The sequence below is a fragment of the Mirounga angustirostris genome, unplaced genomic scaffold (genome assembly GCF_029215605.1).
Source record: "Mirounga angustirostris isolate CCGP_5_RB_7025 unplaced genomic scaffold, mMirAng1.0.hap1 SCAF_8, whole genome shotgun sequence".
NCBI lineage: Eukaryota > Metazoa > Chordata > Mammalia > Carnivora > Phocidae > Mirounga > Mirounga angustirostris.
In genome coordinates this window covers 129,136,510-129,157,589 of record NW_026991716.1, presented here as the reverse complement: position 1 = coordinate 129,157,589, position 21,080 = coordinate 129,136,510, and the positions used below count along the sequence as shown (strand labels likewise).

Here is a 21,080-nt window from a genome sequence, read left to right as displayed (position 1 = left end):
TCCTGCTGGGAAGACGGCGGGTGACAGGATGGATGTGCGCGGGTGTTCCTTGAGCCTGATCTGTAATAGGGAGAAGGGGAAGGCAAGCTACACTTCCATCATGTGGCGTGGAGAGTCCGCTGGGCAGGTGCTGTCCTAAATGCTGGGGATACAGGGAGCAGCAGAACCGAAGAACTGGCATGGAAAGATTTCCCAGATGCAGTTTGAATAAGAAAAGCAAGTTGCTGCACAACCATATAGTATGATACTATTTATGTAAAAACAAGCCCGCTAAGACAATATGTGTGGATCCACTCGATACGTAAGTCAGGACATCGGAAAAGCACAAGAAGGATACAAACAAATAGCAGGAGAGGCAAGTGGGATTTGGGGTTTGTACGAAGAGACATTTTATATTTTTATTCTTTATACTTTAGCATTGTTTCATTTTTTTCGCAGTAAATATACTTTCATGGTTCTTTTTTTTTAAGATTTATTTATTTTAGAGAAAGCGTGCACACAAGTGGGGGGAGGGGCAGAGGGAGAGAGAGGGGGAAGCGGACTCCCCACTGAGCGCAGAGCTGGGCTCCCTCGCAGGACCCTGAGATCATGACCAAACCAAGAGTGGGGTGCTTAACTGACTGAGCCACCACATCCCCAAATCTCCTCTTCTTATAAGGACACTAGTCATATCGGACCAGGGATCACCCTAATGACCTCATTTTAACTTAATCAACTCTTTAAAGACCCTATGTACAAACATAGTCACAATCTGAGGTGCTGGGAGATAGGGCTTTAGCATATGAATTTGGGAGGTGGGATTCCGCGCATGACAGAGCCTCAGGAACATTCCTCTGGCCTGTGCACAAATGTTCCGAGCGCTGGGTGGTCTGCTTAGCTGCCCTCCGTGCCTCCGGCCAGTGGATCCTTGCGGGGGCCCCTGTGTGGGGTGAAGGCCTCAGAAAGTGCACTAGTAAAAGCAGCATGATTGCATCTGTGGCTCCCCAACCACACTGAGCAACTGAAAATCCCCAAGGGGACCAGGCAACATGATTTCCTGACAGATAAGGCGGGGAGGGAGCGTGCATAATTTGCCCTCAGTAACCCGACAGCCTCCAGGCCCGGCAGCTCAGAAAACACCTGATGGAGGCTTTTTCTCTTTAGCTCATGCCACCGTGGCTCTGCCAAAAGGAAACCAGGGGCCGGACCCTCGCCGGGGGCCCAGCTGGAGCGGCATGGAGCGCTCTAGCAAGATGGAGTTCTTCCAGAAGCTGGGCTACAGCCCGGAGGATGTGGTCAGGGTGCTGGGCAAAATGGGTGAGGGCGCCCTGGTCAATGACGTGCTGCAGGAGCTGATCCAGACCGGCAGCCGCCCGGGGGCCCATGAGGGCAGCGCGGCGCCCCTGCTCATCCCCAGGGGCTCCTGCGCCACCCCAGACTCTGCCCTGCGCAGGCCGGCGGCAGAGCTGGAAGAGGATTGCGGAGACCCAGCCAGTTCCTTGCGACCCATAGTGATCGACGGCAGCAACGTGGCAATGAGGTACTTTGCTTCATCCTGTAGCCTTGGGTGGGAGAACTGTCCCCCTTTTCAGTGGTTTCGTCCAAAGAGTTTTGGGGCTAATGGATGGGCCTTTGAATCCCCGTTCCATCCCCTCGGTAGCTGTGTGGCCTTACGTAAGTCACTTAACCTCTCTGAACCTCACTTTTCCCATCTGTAATGTGGGTATAAAGCCTCCCTAGAAAGTAGTTGTAAGACTTGGAGCTGCACCAAATACCTAGGAGGGTGCCTGACGAAGAGTAAGTGTTCAACAAGTGGTTCCTACTATCATGCCAACCCAGAGAGAGGCTCCCTTCTGAGGAGGGCAGTAGGGAACTGGGGAGGAGCCTAGCGTTGGGCCTTGGCAGATTGTGGCTTCTCGTCGCGAGTCTCCCATCTCCAGTTTCTTCTGTGGACACAGGCTACTAAGAGCTCTGCTACGTCCCTCGAGGTAACGAGAATCAGATGGGGAAAGGTGCTTGAACAGGAAGCTCTCTCCCGGGGGAGGAGACCTGCTGCTCCAGGGTGGCAGGTGGCGCTGTGGTTCCCCAGCTGGTCTGAGACGCGCCCGGTGGCCCCTGAGCTGCAGACACGGTGGTGGATATTCGTGTCTGGGCATCTTGGGGTGTTTCGGCGATGAGAGCCTGACGCCTGCGTGGCTAAAATGAGCTTGCAGACACTCCCACCATCTCAGCCACGCTCCACGCGGGGCAAGCAGGAGGTTGTGTTCATACAAGTGCAGTTCTGTGCTACGGGCCTTAGTTACAGGTGGGCAAAAGGGCAGATCCCTAGGAAATCAGTCCCTCATAGCTGTAAACAGAGGACTTCCCCTTTCAAAAGCCGAGCCACTGGCTGGAACTGAGAAAAGCTGTGTTACCCGCAGAGCTGAACGTGTCAGGAGGGCGTCTGTCCTTTGGCTGACAGGTCCAGTGGCCTTCCTTGGGGGGATTGGGAAGGCTCACTTCGGGCTTGGCATTGCAGGACAGAAGTGTGGAATGGTCCCACCCAGAATGGCCCAGCCCTGGGTGCTGTTCCTAGGTGTCCCGCTTCGTGTGTCCTGAGAGTGTTGGCTCAAGTTTGAGCCAGCCGGGTCACCCTGGGCTGGTCCTGGGGTCTCTATAACATCCGCACACATGCTCCCGTGTAAGTACCTGATAGACCAGCCTATGAAATCCTGCTTAATTTGAGGTATCAGGGGGGAGTTGAAAGGACTTTTAAGAATTTTTAAGGTTCTGGGCGCCTGGGTGGCTCAGTTGGTTAAGCAACTGCCTTCGGCTCAGGTCATGATCCTGGAGTCCCTGGATCGAGTCCCGCATCGGGGGGTGGGGGGGGGGGGGTCCCTGCTCAGCAGGGGGTCTGCTTCTCCCTCTGCCCTCTTCCCTCTCGTGCTCTCTGTCTCTCATTCTCTCTCTCTCAAATAAATAAATAAAATCTTTAAAAAAAAAAAAAGAATTTTTAAGGTTCTGAGTGTCCTAGAAAGTCTGAGGATTGTGAGGGGGACCTGGCCTCTGTCTGATCAGGACAAGTCACCTCTCCTTCTGGACATCCATAGAGAGAAGGTTTTAAAGGTAAAAGGGTATTGCTTAAACTGAAGACCTTTCCAGCCCTAAGATTATACCAGCTCTGTGATTCCAGACTGAAAGAATGGCTGTGTGTAGTCAGGTGCTACAGGAAAGTGTGGGCAGGCTCTTGTGGGGGACCAGGCAGTTTTTAGAAATTATTTTGATAGGGTGGTTTTGGAGGATTTTCTGTTGATGAAAATCTCTGTTGCTGCTTGGAATTCAAACTTAAACTGCATCTTCTCCTTGTGTGTGACCACGATGTGTCCCAGGTAAATCCATTTATTCCCACCCCCACCACCCACAGTTGTCATCCGTTTAACCCCTTCACTCTCCATCTGTGTGGGTGACAAATGGAAGCCATCACTCAGGCTTGTGATAAAGAGTGTGTCAGAACACTAATGCTTTCCCACGCTTGCTGCCTAAAAATTATCTCAGTCAACAAAGCACACTTGTGTCTGCGTGAGGTCTCAGCGTGTGGACATCTGTGTGCGTGCACACACGTGTCTGTATGCACACAAACATCCCATTCCTTTCCCCTGCCCCCTGCGTCTCTAGTTAGGAAAAAAAGACACATTGCACAGCCACCAGCTGGTGGGTGGGACTTGGTTTGCTCAGAGGCAAGTCTGGGAGACAGCTGGGGTCTGAGGTCCTGCCCCATCCCCTGCTCCTTCTCCTGCAACAGTGTCCTCCCACTGTGTCTTCCAGCCGGAGCTCCCACACGACCCGTGACCCTCAGGCTCCGCCAGGTCCCAGCTGCGAAGGACAGGTTTCAGGGTGGGGTTCACCCTTTAGAGGCAATGGGTAGTTTGAAACCCAACATGGTGTCTAGTTATGATCTGTTGACCTCAAAACTCAGTTAACCTCAGAAACGTGGTTTCTGAAAATTCTCCTTTCCTGAGGTTTTGTAGCATCACAGTCGTGGCCATTCTCTGCTTTTGAAGAGGATATGGCTTCATCTGCTGTCTGGCCCTGGAAGAAGTGGGGAAAGACGGAAAAGGCAGATTGGGACACATGTCCTTGCTGCCCTGAGGGGCTGCCAAGGGTCCCAAGCTCTCAGTCCTGACCTCTAGCTGAGAGCTGCCCAATAAAACTCCCTTCGATGATGGACAGTTCTATACCTGCACTGTCCATTACGATGGCCACTGGACGCATGGGGCTGCTAAGCACTTGGAATGTAGCTGTTGTGACCAAGGAGCTGAATTCTAAATTTTATTTCTTTTGAATTAATTTGAATTTAAGTGTAAATAGCCACATGTGGTGAGTGCCTATGTACTGGACTGTACAGATCTAGCTTTTCAGCTGTGTGACCTCAGAGTGAGTCTCCTGACGTTTTTGAGCCCTGTTTATACAATTAAGAGGTTGGATGAAATAATAATTTTAAATGGCTTTTCATCTGTAACATTCTAGGATTCAAGGTGATTATTTTATGCATGCATGAAAGAGATAAATGCATTCTTCTTTTTTTTTGTAAAGATTTTATTTATTTATTTGAGAGAGAGAATGAGAGACAGAGCACAAGAGGGAAGCGGGTCAGAGGGAGAAGCAGACTCCCTGCTCAGCAGGGAGCCCGATGCCGGACTCGATCCCGGGACTCGATCCCGGGACTCGATCCCGGGACTCGATCCCGGGACTCCAGGATCATGACCTGAGCCAAAGGCAGTCGCTTAACCAACTGAGCCACCCAGGCGCCCCAAATGCATTCTTCTTATAAAGGAATTTCTCTTCTTCTGCCGAGGTTCAGAGAGGGTAGGTAACTTGCCCAAGGTCACAGAGCAGTAAGTGGCAGGCTCGGCTTTCAGAGCTCTTTCCAAAGAGCCGTGCATCTTTGGCTTTCTCTCTGTCCAGCCTTCGAAAGCGTCTCAGGCTGGGAGACTGGCCCCACGGACTTCTGCACAGAGGCTGCCTGTGCTGCCCAGAGCCCTTCCCCAGCAGGATGAGCCCCGACTTGCCTGCTGCAGGCAGGTTGCGCTGCCCCCCCCCCGCCCCCCATCAGGGGGCAGGTGCTCTCTGCAGGACCGGTGCCCAGGACGCCTCTCCTGCTGCGGCCAGCCTGTTGGGACCGTGTGCCGAGGGCAGCGCTTGTGCACTGACCCGTGGCCCCGGTGCAGCCGTGCAGAGAGTGATTTCCCAGCACAGTCTCCCCACGTCCGCGGGGCGGGGCGGCGCTGCGCCTGTGCGCATGCGCACGTGGTCCGGCCCGGAGCGACGAGGCGGGGAGCTCCGTGCTCCAGGGCTCTGCCCTTGACCCCGGGGACAGCGTCCAGCAGGCTTGAAGCAGAAGGCGGCTTTCGTGGCCGGCGTGTTAAGCGCTGCATGGGGCGTTGGGAGGAGCGCGGCTTCTCACGGGCCGACTGCTGCCCGCTCTGCTTGCCAGGCCGGCTCTCGAGTGCCCCCTGGGTTGTGCATTCTGCGGGCAAGTGTAGGAAAAGAGAGATGTGAAGGACTTCAGCTTGGGGGAAAACCAGCTGATAATTTCACATCCTCTTGCTGCCCCAGACAAGGGTTTCATGTAAATGGGCCCTCATTTTGGTGTGCACCAGGCTTTTTGTTTGGGTTCTCATGTACATTTTTAAACTCTTAGGAACTTCAACAGAATCTGGCTTATTCTGGAGTCACAAATCTTCGGTGAGGAGGGCTCGGGCCTGCAAGGGGGTGGGGAGGTCATCAGCCCCCTCTCAGTGGGTTACTAGGGGAGGCTGCACACCCGGGCTGAGGTCACCCCTGCTTCTGAGCCCCTGAGTTGCCTCTGACCCACGCTGGCGAGGTCTGCACCCTCTGAGATGAAGGTTCCCCGTCTCTCAGAGGCCACCCTCTCTCTTCCCCCTGACCTCAGCTGGGGAGAGGTCTTTGGGTGCAAAGGCTATAAACTGCAGGTCCCAGGGGTTTGCAGTTTAACCCCAAATAAGAAACGGAGTGGCAAGAGTGGCGTGCCTTCACATGTCATGCTCTGAAGGGACCACCACTTCTCTTTTCCTTCCCTCCCACCCCACAACCGCCACCTCAGGCTCCGTGGGACTGTTCCGTGAGCCGCTGACTTCGGCAGAACCTCCTGCGCAAGAGTCCACGATACAGTGAGAGCCCCGAGGTGGGCTACTTCCTACACAAGGCTGCCGGACTGTGGCTGCCCACCTGGCCCGCAGACAAAGTTTGTCTCGGGCACCAACCCACTTCCCCTCACCACCCTCCCTTTATTCAAAACCTCCCTCCTCTGTCTCCTTCTCCCAGGACTGGGCTCTCAGCTTGCAGTCTGACGAGCTGGTTCGCAGTGACCGTTAGTAAGCGCTAAGGTCCCTCCCCAGACTCCAGCCTCGTAACAGCAGGGGACTTACGCTCCAAAGGAATTGCTGTCTCCATCGCAGGGGCAGAGACTGGGAGGGCCAGGAATACACGGGATAAGCCACAGAGGAGGAGGAGGAGGTTGCAGCCCTACGGATCAGGCTCTGAGATCTGTCTTCAGATCAGGGAGTTGGGCACATTTCTTTGCTTTAGTTTCCTCCAGGGTGCAGTGGGACAACGCTCACTTCCTCAGGGGCTCCTTGTACCGACTGGAGCGCAGAGTGCGAAGTGGCCTGGTACACAGGACTCGCTACAAATATTAAAAATGAGCTCCAAGAAGCAGCAGGAATGAGGTCTGTCTTGTTCACCGGTCTCGAGGACCCAGCCCGAGCCTCGTTGAAGATGGTCATAAATCGATGTGGAGTGCGTGGAGCCATGCCTAAGTGAACGGGTCCTTCTGCATTTCCGTCTGTGCGTCGAGCGGTGCGGTCCTAGGGTGACCGTGGCCGCTTTCTTGCCTGACTGGGAGCTCTGCCGGCTCCTAGAGAGAGACCCCCACAAGTGGCGAGAAGGTAGCCCCTGCTTGTGGCTTAAATCCTGCCATGGCCCGGGCCTTTCTGTGGTCAGAAATAGGGCAGCCATACTGGGGTTTTGAGGTTGGTAAAAAAAAAACAACAAATGCGGCAAGGATTGAACAATAACAATCTTTGCATCTCAAAAGAGACCAGAAAGCTCAGAGGAGAGGTTAGGGTGGGGCGTGTGGGAATCCAGTCCTGCAAAACAACAGACCTGAATGAAAACCCTCCATTCCGGAGACACCAGCTTATTGATTCTAGGGTTTAGGCCCTGACTTCCCTTGCCTGGAGTCAAAGCTGGAAAGGAGAGCACTTCTTAGGGAGGGAAGAAAGGCCATGGGCAGATGCATGTTTGTTCCGTCTTCTCCTGGACTTGCTCTTTTGAAACTCTTGGCTAAGGGTCTGCCATCTTGGAGTCTTGTGTCCGAGAAGCCATGGGACCGGTTTTCGATGCTTGAAGCCGATGGTAGCACCATTCCTCAGTTTTTCTCTTCCTGAACTCCTGAACTAGCAATCCCTTCCCCTCCACATGCCCCCAGCAGGGCCACTGCAGGCTGTGGAGTTCATCACCAGAACTCATCACCCCGCTCACCTTTGCCTCTTCAGAGGGATTGGGTTCCTCCTCATCACTGAACGTGCCCCTTCCAGCCACCTACCCATCAAAGGTGTGTAGTCACAGAAACTGACGGGAAGTCACAGAAAAGAGAGCACTCAAGACACCATTTTAAAAGAATTGTGGCAGTGATAGGTTCACTCGAGAACTGACGGAGGGTAGACTTCGTGGCAGCCGACAGAGGCATGTTTGTGGATGGGGTGTCTTTAGTTGTTCACATTCCTGCTTCAGTGTGCACAGAAAATAGACCTTCTTTTCCAGGATAGATACGATCTCTTCCCTACCTGTTTAGGTAATGGAGAGGGACAAACCTAAACTTACCAATTTGTGATACCTCAGTGTCTTCTGCCGTCTGGATGATTTGGAGTTCATGCTTCCTCTCCCTCCCCTGCTCTTCTCCCACATGGCATCTGGGGGCTTTGAGACCTGATGTTGGCTGGGAGAGGAGGGTCTGGGACTCTCACTGGGTTCTGCTAAAGAGCGGCTGGTCTGGCCTGGTCTGGCTTCTGAAGGGTCAGCGGAGAAAGGTCATTGGTCCCATTTGGCCTTTTGGAATGCCATCCTGGCTTACAGTTCTGCCCCCCTCCAGGGCCTATTTGTCTATCCCAGGCCTCAGACAATCCACCAGGCCCGGGGGCATGTGAGGCATCCAGGGATGTTGCTTCCAGTTCACCTGTCTGTCCCTTTCCTCCAAGGCAGCCCTGCAGCCCCGTGGGATGCTGCACCTGCTAAAACCAGGATTTCTCCGAGAGGCTTGTGACCTGCCTAGGCTGTGCTGGGACACAAGCCTTCGGCCTCCTCTTCACACCCATCCTGATGTTTCTACCCCTCCCCCTCCCCTTCTGGCTCAGGCGGTGGAGCAGGTGGGGGATGCAGGGGTGAGGACCTCCTCTTTCTCCCTCCATCACCTTTCTTTTTTCAGCTTCTGCTGGGGCAGAGGGATGCGCTGTCAACTTCCTCTTCCTTTCACCACAGACATTGACGTATTTTCTCCTTACTGTTTGCATCAGCCTCCCAGTGCGGCCTCCATGGCCAGAGGGCTATTTTCTCTAAACCAGAAGACACCTACCGATGTAGGCCTGGTTCCTGATCTGTCCCTGGAGCCGAAGCAATTCAGAGTTCTCATTCAGTCTCTCCACAAAGCCTGACTTGCAATACTATCGATTCGTGTTTCCGAAGACTCCCGTTTTTCTCTGGCAAACCCGGACCTATCCTGACCCCTCTGAGGAAATAGCAGGAGGGGCCACACCCAAGACAAAGCCCAACACGAAAAATCTGGAGCGTTGTCCTTGTCTGGACGCAGGCAGACTGCTGTGGACCAGGCTTCTCAGCGGATGGGCGTCTCGGTGCCCTGTGGCTCTCCCCTTTGCTCCCTCCACGTGCCCTGGTCACTCTGTTCCCTCTTTGGTCCCTGGACAAGGCAAGCCTTTCCTGTGTTGGGCTCTTTCCAGCCAGCTCCTCCCCGGGGCTCTTCCTCCTCTAGCTGCTTGCTGGACCTGTGTCTTCGCAGCTGCTCCTGTGTTCAGCACATTTTTACTGACCCGCTACCAACCATTGGGCACCGCACTAGGTGCTGGGAATTCAATGGGGAGCAAAAGGAGCTTGTGATTTAGAGAGGGGGAGACCCGTTCATCCTATGGGGGGTGTCATCCTTCAACTGAGATTAGTGCCGTGAGAACTTGTAATAGGGGGCGGGGCGGATGCTTTCCTGAGGAAGTAGAGATGAAGGTGAGATCTGAAGGAGGAGGAGGCGTGGACTGGGCCGAGAGGAGAAGAAATAGCTGGTTCAAAGGTCCTGCGGTAGGAGTGGGGAATGTGCCTGGCCAGGGTAAAGGTAGCTGGGCTGCAAGCAGAGCGGAGAGTGACCTCATCCTAAGGCAAGGCTGAGTCGCACCCAGGGCTAAGTCTGATCTGCAATCTCATTACCTCAGGTCTATCCACTTGTCTCCCTCTCCAGCAAAACACCAACCTGCACGGACTCAGTTTGAGGGTTGTTCTCAGACTTCATGGGTCCCTTCGAGCAGCACTTGGCCGCCTCCTTCCTGTGGTTTGCAAATGCAGGACTCCTCTGGTTTACTTCCTTGTGGCCTGATAGACCCGTTCTGTCTTTTCTGTAAGATTGCCCTACTTTCCCCGTCACCAGCTACTGAGTCCCAGAGCATCCCCGGACCCGTCTTCCAGGCCTCTTGCTCTCCCTCTGGGGAGCCAGGCAGTTATCTCCATGCCCTGGTTCCAGCCCTTGTGTGAGCACAGATGCCCCCAGTGTCCATTGCCCAGAACTCTCTTCTAGACCCCAGCTGTGTACTTAGCGGTTCCACCCAGAGGCCGCAGAGGCTCCTCCCACTCAGTGTGTGTCCGTGACAACACTCTTTCCCTCCGAACCCTGTCCTCCTCCAGAACTCCCAGTCTCAACGAGGAGCCCACCAGCTACAGAAGCCAGAGATCTGGAAGTCTTCTCTATCACCCTGTATCCCATCAGTCACCACATTCTGGAGGTTTTCCCTCCTGATATCTCTCAGGTTCACCTGCCCTTCTCCCTTCGCCGCCGCCACCCACGCGGTCCACGTCACCATCCAGTTTTGCTGTGATGACTGTGACAGCTTTTTAACTGGGACCCCACCCCCACCTCCCTCCCTTCCGATGTAGCGTCCGCTGTGCTGCCGGATTGAGCTTCTAGAAACACACCCTGGGTCGTATCACATCACATCACATAGACCCCCCCAGTCTTCAAATCCTTCTATGGCTTCTCATTCCTCTTAGGAGAAGGAAGTCTTCAGGAAGGCACGCAAGGCCCTGCCTGGTCTTGGGCCTCCTCTCACACTGCTCTCTCTTTCCTGCCTCCATCGACACTTCAGTGGCATTTGGGGGGCACATTGGCCCCCTTACTTGGACTTGGGGAGCCCCATAACACATTTACACCCCTCTCTTAGGGCAAGAGTATTCTGCAGATGGCTACTATCCTCCGCCTTATGTTGATCCTTATTAGCTTCAGGGGAAAAGGGGAGTCTTGTCTATTAACCCTCGGAATGCCCTTGCCTTGGAGCCCAGCCCCCGCCCTGTATACAGACTATCGCAAGCTGCGTGGTGCTGGTTAAGGGACACGTTTTTTGCAAAGAATGGACTATTTTTAAAATGCAGATTTTCCTGATTCCCTTTGATTATGGGACTGTGATTCAGGATATTCCCAGGGGAAATCACCCTTCAGGAACCCTTCCTGTGACTCTACAGATTTCTCTGTTTTCCCATCGTAGCCATGGAAATAAAGAAGCCTTCTCGTGCCGGGGAATCCAGCTGGCTGTGGACTGGTTCAGGGACAGAGGACACACCTACATCAAAGTTTTTGTCCCCTCCTGGAGGAAAGACCCACCAAGATCCGACACCCCTATTAGAGGTAGGCTGGAGCAGAGGTATGCTCAGGAAGTTCTATACACCTTTTCTTGGTAGTGCTCCTGACAATTATAGTCAGTTATCTCCTTAGCTATTTGTGTGATAATGTCTGTCTTTCTCACTGGACTATAAACTCCTTGAAAGCACTGATTATAGGTATTCACTGCCATCGCACCAGGACCCAGCATGTCTGGCGTATAGTAGGTGCTCAGTCCATAGTTGTTGAATAGATGAATAAAAAAATTATTTTGTGTTTAAGTGTGAATGATTAAGTCCCCAAAATTATTGTGTGCAGAGAGAGAGGGAGAAACAATTCCCTGCTGAGCAGGGAGCCCGACGCGGGGCTCGATCCCAGGACCCTGAGATCATGACCTGAGCCGAAGGCAGACGCTTAATGACTGAGCCACCCAGGCGCCCCTGATGATTTCTTTAAACTTTAAAAAGTTCTCTGAAGTTCCGTGAATCCTATTTAATTTTTCTGGGGCCAGTTCTCTTCGTTCACCGCCGTATGTGTGTGTGTGCTGTTACATCTTCTCAAAAGTCTAGTGATTGTTTGGCGGCCAGCTTTTATTTGCAAATAAAGAGCCAGGTTGGTTAGATGCATATCTGTGTGATTTCCTTGCGTTTTCTCTCCTGGCATGTGGATCTTTCCTGGAGCGGCAGGGCTGACCGGCAGGGCTGACCGGCAGGGCTGACTGGCAGATTTCACTTGGGCAGACCCTGTCTGCAGCGGGCACGTGGCTGGGCAGCTCAGCCCATGCTCACCGCAAAGCCACGACGATGATGGTTTTACTCTAGGAGGTCAAAGGCCACATGGGAACCTCCCCCTTCCTAGGGATACCTCACTTTCCTGATAGTGGTAAGGGTAGGAAAAGGATGGATGCACCTGCACCACGAGTAGCCATGACCCTGACTCTGCCCTCGTCCCACTCCCTCCACTTCAGCCTTCTTTTTAAGAGTTACCTTTTATTAGTATTATTTTTTTTTAAGATTTTATATATTTATTTGAGAGAGAAAGACAAAGATAGCGACAGAGACAGCGAGAGAGGGAACATAAGCAGGGGGAGTGGGAGAGGGAGAAGCAGGCTTCCTGCCGAGCAGGGAGCCCGATGTGGGGCTCGATCCCAGAACCTGAGCTGAAGGCAGATGCTTAACGACTGAGCCACCCAGGCGCCCCTATTATGAAATATTTTTAACTGACAACTTGTTCAGTGGGTTCATGACCCCCTGTTAATTCATTTTTACTTATTTTTTATTTTTTTAATTTTTCTTTTTTTAAAGATCTTATTTATTCATTTGACAAAGAGGGAACACAAGCAGGGGGCGTGGGAGAGGGAGAAGTAGGCTTCCCGCCAAGCAAGGAGCCCGATGTGGGGCCCGATCCCAGGACCCCGGGATCATGACCTGAGCCGAAGGCAGACGTTTAACGACTGAGCCACCCAGGCGCCACTTCAGCCTTCTACACGCATTCTGGGCTGTGGCTCCTTATGGGCTACGGGGTCAATATGGCTTCTTGGGTTTGCTGCTCTCCTGGTTTCATTGCTGTTCTCTGGGGTTTGCTGCTGTTCCTTGGCCCGTTTTAATGTGATTATGGACCCCCTCCCTCTTGTGTGCATCTTCACTGCCACTTCAATCCAATCATGAGAAGGAGGCGGGGATAAATACTTGTGTTCAGTTCTCTACCAGGAACCAGTCACCCCAAATCATTCTTTACTGTCTGAACATGGGGAATGGTGGCTCTCAGCAGTTGTGTAATATGCAAATATAGTATGGGTAAAGGGTAAGGAAATCATTTGGGGGTAGGGAGGGAATTTTTAAACAAGTCACAACAAGTACAAAGCTTCAGGGCAAAGATTCATAAATTTGACTGCACTAAAATAAAAGCTTCTGTTCATTAGTGGATATCATGAAAACAAAAAAAATGAGAAGACAAGCCTTGAACTGGGAGAGGCCATCCATCACACATTCCTGATGAAGAATTACTGTCCAGAATCTATAGAGAGCTTCTCCAAATTAATAAGACAAAGACAAAGGACCAACAGAAAGATGAACTAAAGCATGAATAGGCCTTTCACCGAAGAGAAAACATAAATGGCCAATAAACATACGAAAAGATGCTCAATCTCATTAGTATCCAAAGAAATGCAAAATTAAACCACAGTAAGAGGCCACTGTACATCCACCAGATTGGCAAAAATTCAGAAACCTGAAAATGCCAAGCATTGAGGAGGTCTTCTAAAATGCTGTGTTGGGTAGTAACTTAATATACCCACTTTGGAAAACAATTCGTCATTGTCTTAGAAAATGCCTTTCCCTATAACTCAGCAACAGCACTCTTAGAGGTACTCCCTAGAGAAATCCTTGTACTTCTGTCCCCGGGAGACTTACATGCAGAACCGACAGCAGTGAACCTATGGACATGGCCCAACCGCCCCGACACAACGTTAAAGGAAGAAAGCAAGGTGCACGAGAATATGTGCGCACGATCCCATTTGTGTAAAGTCTAGAGGGTCCTAATCACATTGAAAATAGTCGTTTTGGGGGATGGATCCATGCACATTTTTTTAAAATGAAAGGAAGGGAATTATAAACACAAAGTTCTAAACATTGGGCTACGTTGCGGGGAGCAGCAAAGTGGGGGGGCCAACGGGAGCCTGGCGCTTGCCATTTCTCTAAGGGAGTGCTGCATAGGTGGGCTTTAAAAAGTACCCTTTGTACCCTCTATGCATTGTGTACTTTTTAAAAGTCTCGACACCATGTCATGGAGGAATGGATGTCGACTTGAGGGAAGAAACAATTTGTGAAGAATATGCTGATGCGCTTCCAAGTTCTGAGCACCTGTTAGCAGTAGAAGGGATTTTCTTTTGCATGCCTCCAGAAGCACAGCTAAGGTCCAAGAGTAGACTTGCCAGGGATGTGGGTTTTAGCTCCCTTGTGGTACGTGATGCACGTTGGCCTCCTCACTACTCTGCTTGGGAGCTGTCGCCCACATGAGCTTAGCCAGTCTACTCATAGACACCAAGGACGTGAAGGAGGAGTGGCCCTCCTGATTTTATAGGAAATGTAAACATCTGGTGTTCAGAGAGGGATGAGGGTCAAGTCCTCTTGACCCCAGTTTGCTGGCACGTACCTCTCAGGACCTCCCTGCTCCTCATCTGCCAGGCTGGGCCGTGGGGGGGGGAGGAGGGAGTGGGCTGGGAGAGGCCCCTGAGCGGCCGAACGTGCCGGGGGGTGTGCGAGTGGTTGTCGGGTGGGGGCCCCGCCCCGGAGGCCACTGCATCCCGTCTCCCACCCCCCCTGTGGCCCCCAGAGCAACACGTGCTGGAGGTGCTGGAGAAGCAGGCAGTGCTCGTGTATACCCCGTCCCGCAAGGTGAACGGCAAGCGGGTGGTCTGCTACGACGACCGCTACATCGTGAAGGTGGCCTACGAGCTGGACGGCGTCATCGTCTCTAACGACAATTACCGCGACCTTCAGAGCGAGAACCCCGAGTGGAAGTGGTTCATCGAGCAGAGGCTGCTCATGTTCTCCTTCGTCAACGATCGGTATGTGGCGGCCCGGGGGGTCCTGGCCCGGGTGGGGGGGGCTGGGGTGACGGGCAGAAAGCCACTCCAACCAGCCTAAGCCCGGGGAGGGGGCGGGCTTGCAGTCATGGGCACACCACGTCAAAGCAAAGGGCACCCAGCCCTGGAGATGGAGCCCATCGGAAGTCATCCACTCTGTCCCCGGGGCCGCATAATCTCTCCCTGTCGCTCTGGGTCTCTCTTTCGTGACCACCTTTCCTCAACAGGGCTATTTTGGCCCAGCTGTCCGTGACCTTTCTGTCCCCATGCCTACACGTAGTTGACCTGGCACTGAGTTGCCCGCAGGTGGGCAAAGCACGAGCTGGGGTACCACCAACGGGTTGCTTTTATTTTTAAAGTATTTACTACTGCAAGTAAGAGCACTGGAACAGGCACCATGGGGAAAATCTGAACTTCACTGCACTTCCATTCACTTATTTTACGTTTATGTCTTTTTTAAGTTTTGAATTACATATGGGACTCATTTTTTCTCTGGGGTTGTGAAGATCTTGGAACTGAGTCTGTCTCAATACCTGTTGGTTGAAATTTTCAAGGGAATCGAGTTGGTTCTCTGTCCCCTAGGTTGGTTCCTCTGGGTCAGGTCTGCCCTGAACCAACCAGCTATAGCTGGGGGAGGGCGATGTCAGGGACACAAGGTGCGAACCAGTTAGCGGGTGCTGGGCAAGGGCTCCCGGATGGAGCTAAGGTGGGGAGGAAGCAAGGCAGACGTCCTCAGGCGTGCTAAAGGCAAAGAAGGGCCACGAGCCCGGCAAGGCAGGCATGGGTCTGAGGCTAGCCCAGGGTGGGCCGAGGTGGGGAGGGCACAGCAAGCTGGGACATCACTCCCACTGCAGTTTCTGTTCCAGGCAATGACAGCTTCGTCCTCCTTCTGGGTTCTAAGACTGGCCTTTAGAAATGTGGTTTAAGAGCCGCTCCCAACTCTGTGAGGACGGGGCCTGTATCATCTTGTCTGCCATGGCCCAGCATGCCTGGCACATCACAGGCCCTCAAGAACTAGTTGTAGATGAACGAATGAGTGAGTGCACCCGTGAGGGAGTGGCTGTGGCCCTGGGGAAGGGAGGATGGGGAGAGAGGTGACAGATCAGCTGGGTCAGGCCGCTTGCACGCAGCAGACCAGCTCCTGACCTTGAGGCCCAGGAGGCGGTGCGATGTGCCGCAAAGAGCTAGGGCTTTGGAGACAGCAGATGAGGTTTCAGATGGAGGCTCTGCCATTCGTGGGCTGTGTGTCATGGGGGAAATCCTTCAGTCTCACCGAACTCAATGTTCTTCACCTTGAGTTAACCATATTCGGATTAACCATACCTCGTCTGCGATGGTTGTGAGGGCTAGGGAGAACTGTACCCCGTAAGAGGTACTTCCAGGCCACTGCAGGACATGCCTGCCCCCACTCCCACCCTCCTAAGCCCCAGGACAGATGCTTGCAAGCAGCTACCCCCAAGGAGCCCCCATGGTCATGTCCACATACTCAGGGCCAGCAGTTCCCTCTATCCAGCTCAGGCCCAGAGAAATCTGGCAAGTCTGATAACAGTGGGTTCCAGAAAATCCTCACTGAGGTCTGATGGATCATGGCTGTCTTTGGCCTGGCGACAGCCCGGGGCCCCGGCCAAGTCCTTTTGACGCACTGGCCTCTGCTAAGGGCCTGCCAGAAGGTCCCCCGGCTGCCAGAAGGCAAAGCCTGCCTGCCTGTGGATGAGGATACATGCCCCAGTGCCCTGGGCATGTCCATAGGGCCCTCTTGGCCCAGCACGCCGTGGCCGAGGTCCGGCGGAGAGCACGAGGTGAAGCCTTTGGGAACCTCTAATAACCGCAGTGGGCAGCTCCCCAAGATTCTTGGTCAGGGCCCAAGTCCGAGAAGCTGGCTGTGGAGCTGGGATCTGAGTCCCAGAGGCTGCCCGGGACTGGGGATTGCCTGGTTCTGGGCTGGCCTAGGGTACGTGGTCTGCACGGTGGGACTCAGTATGACCCTTGACTCTCAGAGGGACACCAACCCATTAAAAACAGGCCCCCCCCCCCCCCATTTAGGATCCACAACTCCTCTAGCGGAGCCTTTGTATGACTTGGAAGTACCTCCTGGGAATAAAACTATTCATATGGATGACACTAAAGGAGGGGAGTTTTCCTTCCAAGGAATGTTTGCCCCTCTGAGCTGTGGGCACACTGAGGATGCATGCCCTTCCTTGTGAGACTGCATGCCAGAGAGACGGGAAGGGGCAGAGAGGGGGCAGGGTGGTATCATCCGAGAACAGGGCTGGGGTCAGGCGGCCCCACAAGCTGAGACCAAACCCAGAGGCTCCTGGGTTTGCAGAGGAGGGGCTGGGCCTGTACTGAGGCTCTGTGCGCCCGCCACACCCGGGATCTGCTTCTTCACTGGCTCCCCGGCTGGCATTTCAAAACTCTATTAAGATTAATCCCGCACCGGCATAAGTCCAGAGCTGTGGGGCAACACGGGAGAAGTGGGATCTGAGTAAGGGGGCTCACAGGCCCAGGGCTGTTTGTAGCCCCGTGGCGGTCTCGGCCCTTCTGCTGAGGACCGTGGGAAAGCAGTTTAGAGTCGCTTTCAGATCAGGGCCCAGGGGAGCCCCAGAGCAAGGATGCTTCCATTTTAGTGGGTAAAAATCACCTGGAAAGTTGTTACGACGCAGACCCCTGAACCACCTGAGTGTCCGATTGAGCAGGACTTGTGTGAAGCCAGGAGCCTGCATTCTGAAAGGTGTCGCTAGGTGATTCTGCCCCTGCTGGAGGAGCTCCCCAAGAGGTCTGCGGTGGCTCTCCTGGGATCCACGCTCTGCCCCTCCCGGGATCCGGGAGAAGGAAGGGTGATACCGCTCTCAAATGCTACACACCCCCCAGGTGGGAGAAGGGGCCCTGCACGGGGAGCCCAGGCCAGCGCAATGCCCGGGGCTGCCATTCTTGCGCCGGCTGGCTTGGGCCTGCTCCCCGTGCAGGTGCCAGGGGTCAGAGTCTAGGGGTCCTGCAGTTGCCCCCTTGTGCTTGTTTACAGGTTCATGCCTCCTGATGACCCCCTGGGCCGCCGGGGACCCACCCTGAGCAACTTCCTGAGCAGGAAGCCGAAGGCCCCGGAGCCCTCCTGGCAGCACTGCCCCTATGGTGGGTAGCACCCCACGCCCCATGATCCCGGGGCACGTCCCATTCGGGGCAGCACAGGGTGGAGTCAGCAGCCTGGGTTCTAGTGCGGGTTCCGCTCCCAACTCGCTGTGTGACACTGAAGAGCTAATTTAACCTCTCTGGCCCGCACGGGCTGACAGGGTTATTATAAGGATGAAGTGACATCCTGGATGCTTGTTGCACGGGAGCCTTTGCGAGGGCCACAGGCAGGGGGTCACACGCAGGGCAAAGCGTATCCAGGAAGCCCTGAGGCTGTGTGTACCCCAAGCTCCTCCTCCTCCGTCCCTTCACCTGGCACTCTGGGCCCTCGAGTCTGCGTCCTGCCCCACCGTCCCTCCACCCCCATCCGTTCACGGACTTTGGTCAGTGCTATCCATTAAGAATTAAGGACTCTCTCCCACAGCACTTCTAGCCAGCTCTTTGCCTAACTTGCCTTGGTGAGTGTTTGTTTGTTGTTTGTTTAACATCCCCAGGTCTTGTTTCTTGCGTCCATAGAAGTTTAAAAAACCTTAGGTGATCTTCAAAGTCATTTCTTGTTAGAATCAAGGTGACCACACATACGTTCAGGTTGGCTCATCTTGCTCCCACTCTCAGCAGGGTCCAGGTTTGGGTGATAAATCACAAGATCACCTCTATTAGAACAGCCTGTAGGGAGAGGGCAATGGTTAGCAGAAGGAATGAGGCCAATGGTGGAAACTGAGGCAGAACTGGAGGTGCATTCCTATGCCGTGAGCACCTGCTCCCCACCCTATCCCCAAGGCTGGCCCTATCCACAGGGTTCCTGGGGACGTGGAGGTCGAAGGTCATTGACCTAGAGGTTTGGTCTCAGTTCCTGGCCAAAGGGAGTTTCCATACCGCCAATCTGGGTCCAGCGCCCTACACCACGGGCGGGGCGTACCACACCCTCACCCCTCTAACCTGGCCCCGGGGCACTTCTCCCCACCTCGTCCTGCCCCAGCCGGAGGAATCTCCAAGAAGGGCCGCGCGCTCACCACACCGCAGCCCCGCACAGCCTCTCCCGCCCGAGGCCTCACGCCGCCCTCTCCCCCTGCCCCGCCCCTTCCAGGCAAGAAATGCACCTACGGCATCAAGTGCAAGTTCTACCACCCGGAGAGGCCGCAGCTGGCGCCGCTGGCGGTGGCCGACGAGCTTCGCGCGCAAACGCGGGCTTGGCGGGCCGTGGGCGGCGGGGCGGAGGAGCGGCGGCGCAGCGCGCGGGCGGCGGCCGGGGCGGCGCAGGGCGGCCCCCGGGGCGCTCCCGCCGCGGCCTGGCCGAGGGCCCCGGAGCCCGGCGCGCGCAACCTGCCCTCGGCGCGGCCGCCGGCCCACGTGGCGGCGCTCGAAGGCAGCTTATCGCGGCTCGCCTTCCGCGACGACCCGGGGCTCCTCGGCCCGCCCCCCCCGGACGCCGGCCTCACGCCCCGGCCGTGCCGTCCCGACTGGGTGGCGCCGGGCGCCTCGCCGACCCCGGCAGCCCTGCGCGGCCTCCGGAGCCCCCAGGGCGCGTCCGGCCCGCCGGTCCGGCCGCGCGGGGGGCACGGCCCCGGGGCTCCGCACAGTGACCTGCTCCCCCAGCGCCGACGGCCCGCCGACGCGCGCGCCCTCCCACCGGCGGCCGGCCGGTTCCCGGGCCGCTCGGCCTGGGCGGAACGCGGCTGGGGCGACGGCGCCTTCGCGGGACCTGCGGGGTCCCCGCCTCCCGCCGCTCCCGGCGAGGTGGACGCGCGCACGCGGGCGCGCATCGCGCTCTGCAGCATCTTCCCGCCCCACCAGGTGGACAGCGTCATGGCCCTGTTCCCCGCGCTCTCCGACGTCACCAGGCTCATCCTGCTCATCCAGAAATTCCAAAGGTCTGGTGCGCCTGGGGGAAAATCCTAAGGAGTTCGTCCAAGCCACCGCAAGTGATGTCCCAGCCTTGCCTTGCCATGCGGGCAGGGCGGGTTGTTAGCCTGCTCCCGGGCGAGCCACTCTGCAGCCCCCTTTTCTTTAAAGATGGTCGGGGAAGCCAGCTTCCTCACCCTCAGCCAGGCCCATGGTGGCACTTGATGACCCTCACTGACCCTGCAGGGCTAGCTGCTGGAGGTCAGTGAGGTCGACCCCTTCCGTGGAGGGAGTGATCTCTTATGTCTGGAAGACTTCGCGTCCCATGAGGGCTCTAAGGGTTTGTCCAGAACATTCCATGGCTGTTTTGTCAGGCTGCAATTGGGATCCACAAGTGGGTCACGGGAGCAATTTAATGGGTCACACCAGAAAGAGTGGCATAGGAAATCTCAGAGCCCACTCCACCTCATCAAGCTAGGTATGAAACTCCTCTGTTTGTTAGCTACAGGTGGGTGCACCTGTTTACCCTTGGTAGCCATGGAAACTTGATGTGGGTCATGGGCAAAAGTTTGAAAAATCCTGGTAAATGGCCTCGAATTTATTGTATCAAATCACATTTGAAATATGTAGTCAGTTGGTTGATGGAGGTTTTGGCATCTGGAAGTTTTCATATGAGCTGTTTCTTACCTCATGAGAGGAACCTAGAATTGTCCTTGTCCTCTGAGATTGTGTGGCTGTGCTGGTCTGTGGGGGCGGGGCAGGGGCACAGTGTCCTGAGGGTCTGCCCTTAGGGCCTTCACCCCCTACACACACACACACACACACACACACACTTGGCTCAGGGCTAAGCATCCATGTTTTTCAGCCGTCCATCAGGGCATTTTCCAGCACAGCAGCTCTGCTGGCTGAGCTTTTTAAGCCACACCTCGCACGTGAGCCAAGGCCCAGTGAGTCAGGACTTGTGCCCAGAAACCTCGAGGTGGGTCAGTGAAGAGCTGAGATGAGCCTCCGTCACGGAGGTTTATTGCCCCTGTCCGCCACTGCTGTTTCTTCCACCCAGCTACTGCTTTGAGTTTTGGGGCAAAGGGACCCACCCGCTTGCAATGGGCAAGAAATGAGACCATGCTTCCAGAGTGTGGACCCTGTGTCCTCTGGGCGTCCCGGCATCTCTAGGGGCATCCACATTCACTCCAGGTTACAAGTCCATCTGTCGAGGTCTTGGCTCATTTGCTCATGAGGGCCCTTGGTGGCCGGGCCATCGGGGAGAGTGTGAGGCACCCCCCAGTGGAAAATCAGCTCCCAGCCCCCCCAAGTTTCCTGCAGACTGGTGAGTGCAAAGAGTGATGGTGTGTCTCCCTGGGACCCCTTTCGTCTTTTTAAACTGGCCTCTTAGCGTGCTTCAGCCAGATCTGTTCTTTACCCCTGTTTTTCCAAAGAGGACACTGCACGCACAGTTGTATCTTACTGTTTCGGGACCTCAGTCCTGAAGAGGGTCCACTCTTTCTAGATAAATTGGATTTCCCTCCTGGTTTTTTTGTTTCTGTTTTTCCTTTCTTTTGGCAAGACGGGCTTTATGTTAGAGCTGCTTTGTCTCTCTGGTCTGTCTCCTGACGTGGTATC

General features: G+C 54.9%; 1 protein-coding gene across 1 annotated transcript; it reads left to right on the top strand.

The window, feature by feature from the left end:
* Nucleotides 1–1,126: 1,126 nt before the first annotated feature.
* ZC3H12D (zinc finger CCCH-type containing 12D) lies at nucleotides 1,127–20,649 on the top strand. Its single transcript, XM_045865450.2, has 5 exons — nucleotides 1,127–1,519; nucleotides 10,794–10,933; nucleotides 14,240–14,474; nucleotides 17,515–17,621; nucleotides 18,706–20,649. The coding sequence occupies exons 1-5, from the start codon at nucleotides 1,215–1,217 to the stop codon at nucleotides 19,515–19,517; spliced, it is 1,599 nt and encodes a 532-aa protein (XP_045721406.1). The 5' UTR covers nucleotides 1,127–1,214; the 3' UTR covers nucleotides 19,518–20,649.
* The last annotated feature ends 431 nt before the right edge of the window (nucleotides 20,650–21,080 follow it).

Bases quoted from the DNA above. Each gene is read 5' to 3' on its own strand.
- ZC3H12D (XM_045865450.2), top strand. From the start codon at position 1,215: ATGGAGCGCTCTAGCAAGATGGAGTTCTTCCAGAAGCTGGGCTACAGC. The intron at 1,520-10,793 runs GTACTTTGCTTC...TTCCCATCGTAG, and splicing joins GGCAGCAACGTGGCAATGAG to CCATGGAAATAAAGAAGCCT. The intron at 10,934-14,239 runs GTAGGCTGGAGC...TGTGGCCCCCAG, and splicing joins ATCCGACACCCCTATTAGAG to AGCAACACGTGCTGGAGGTG.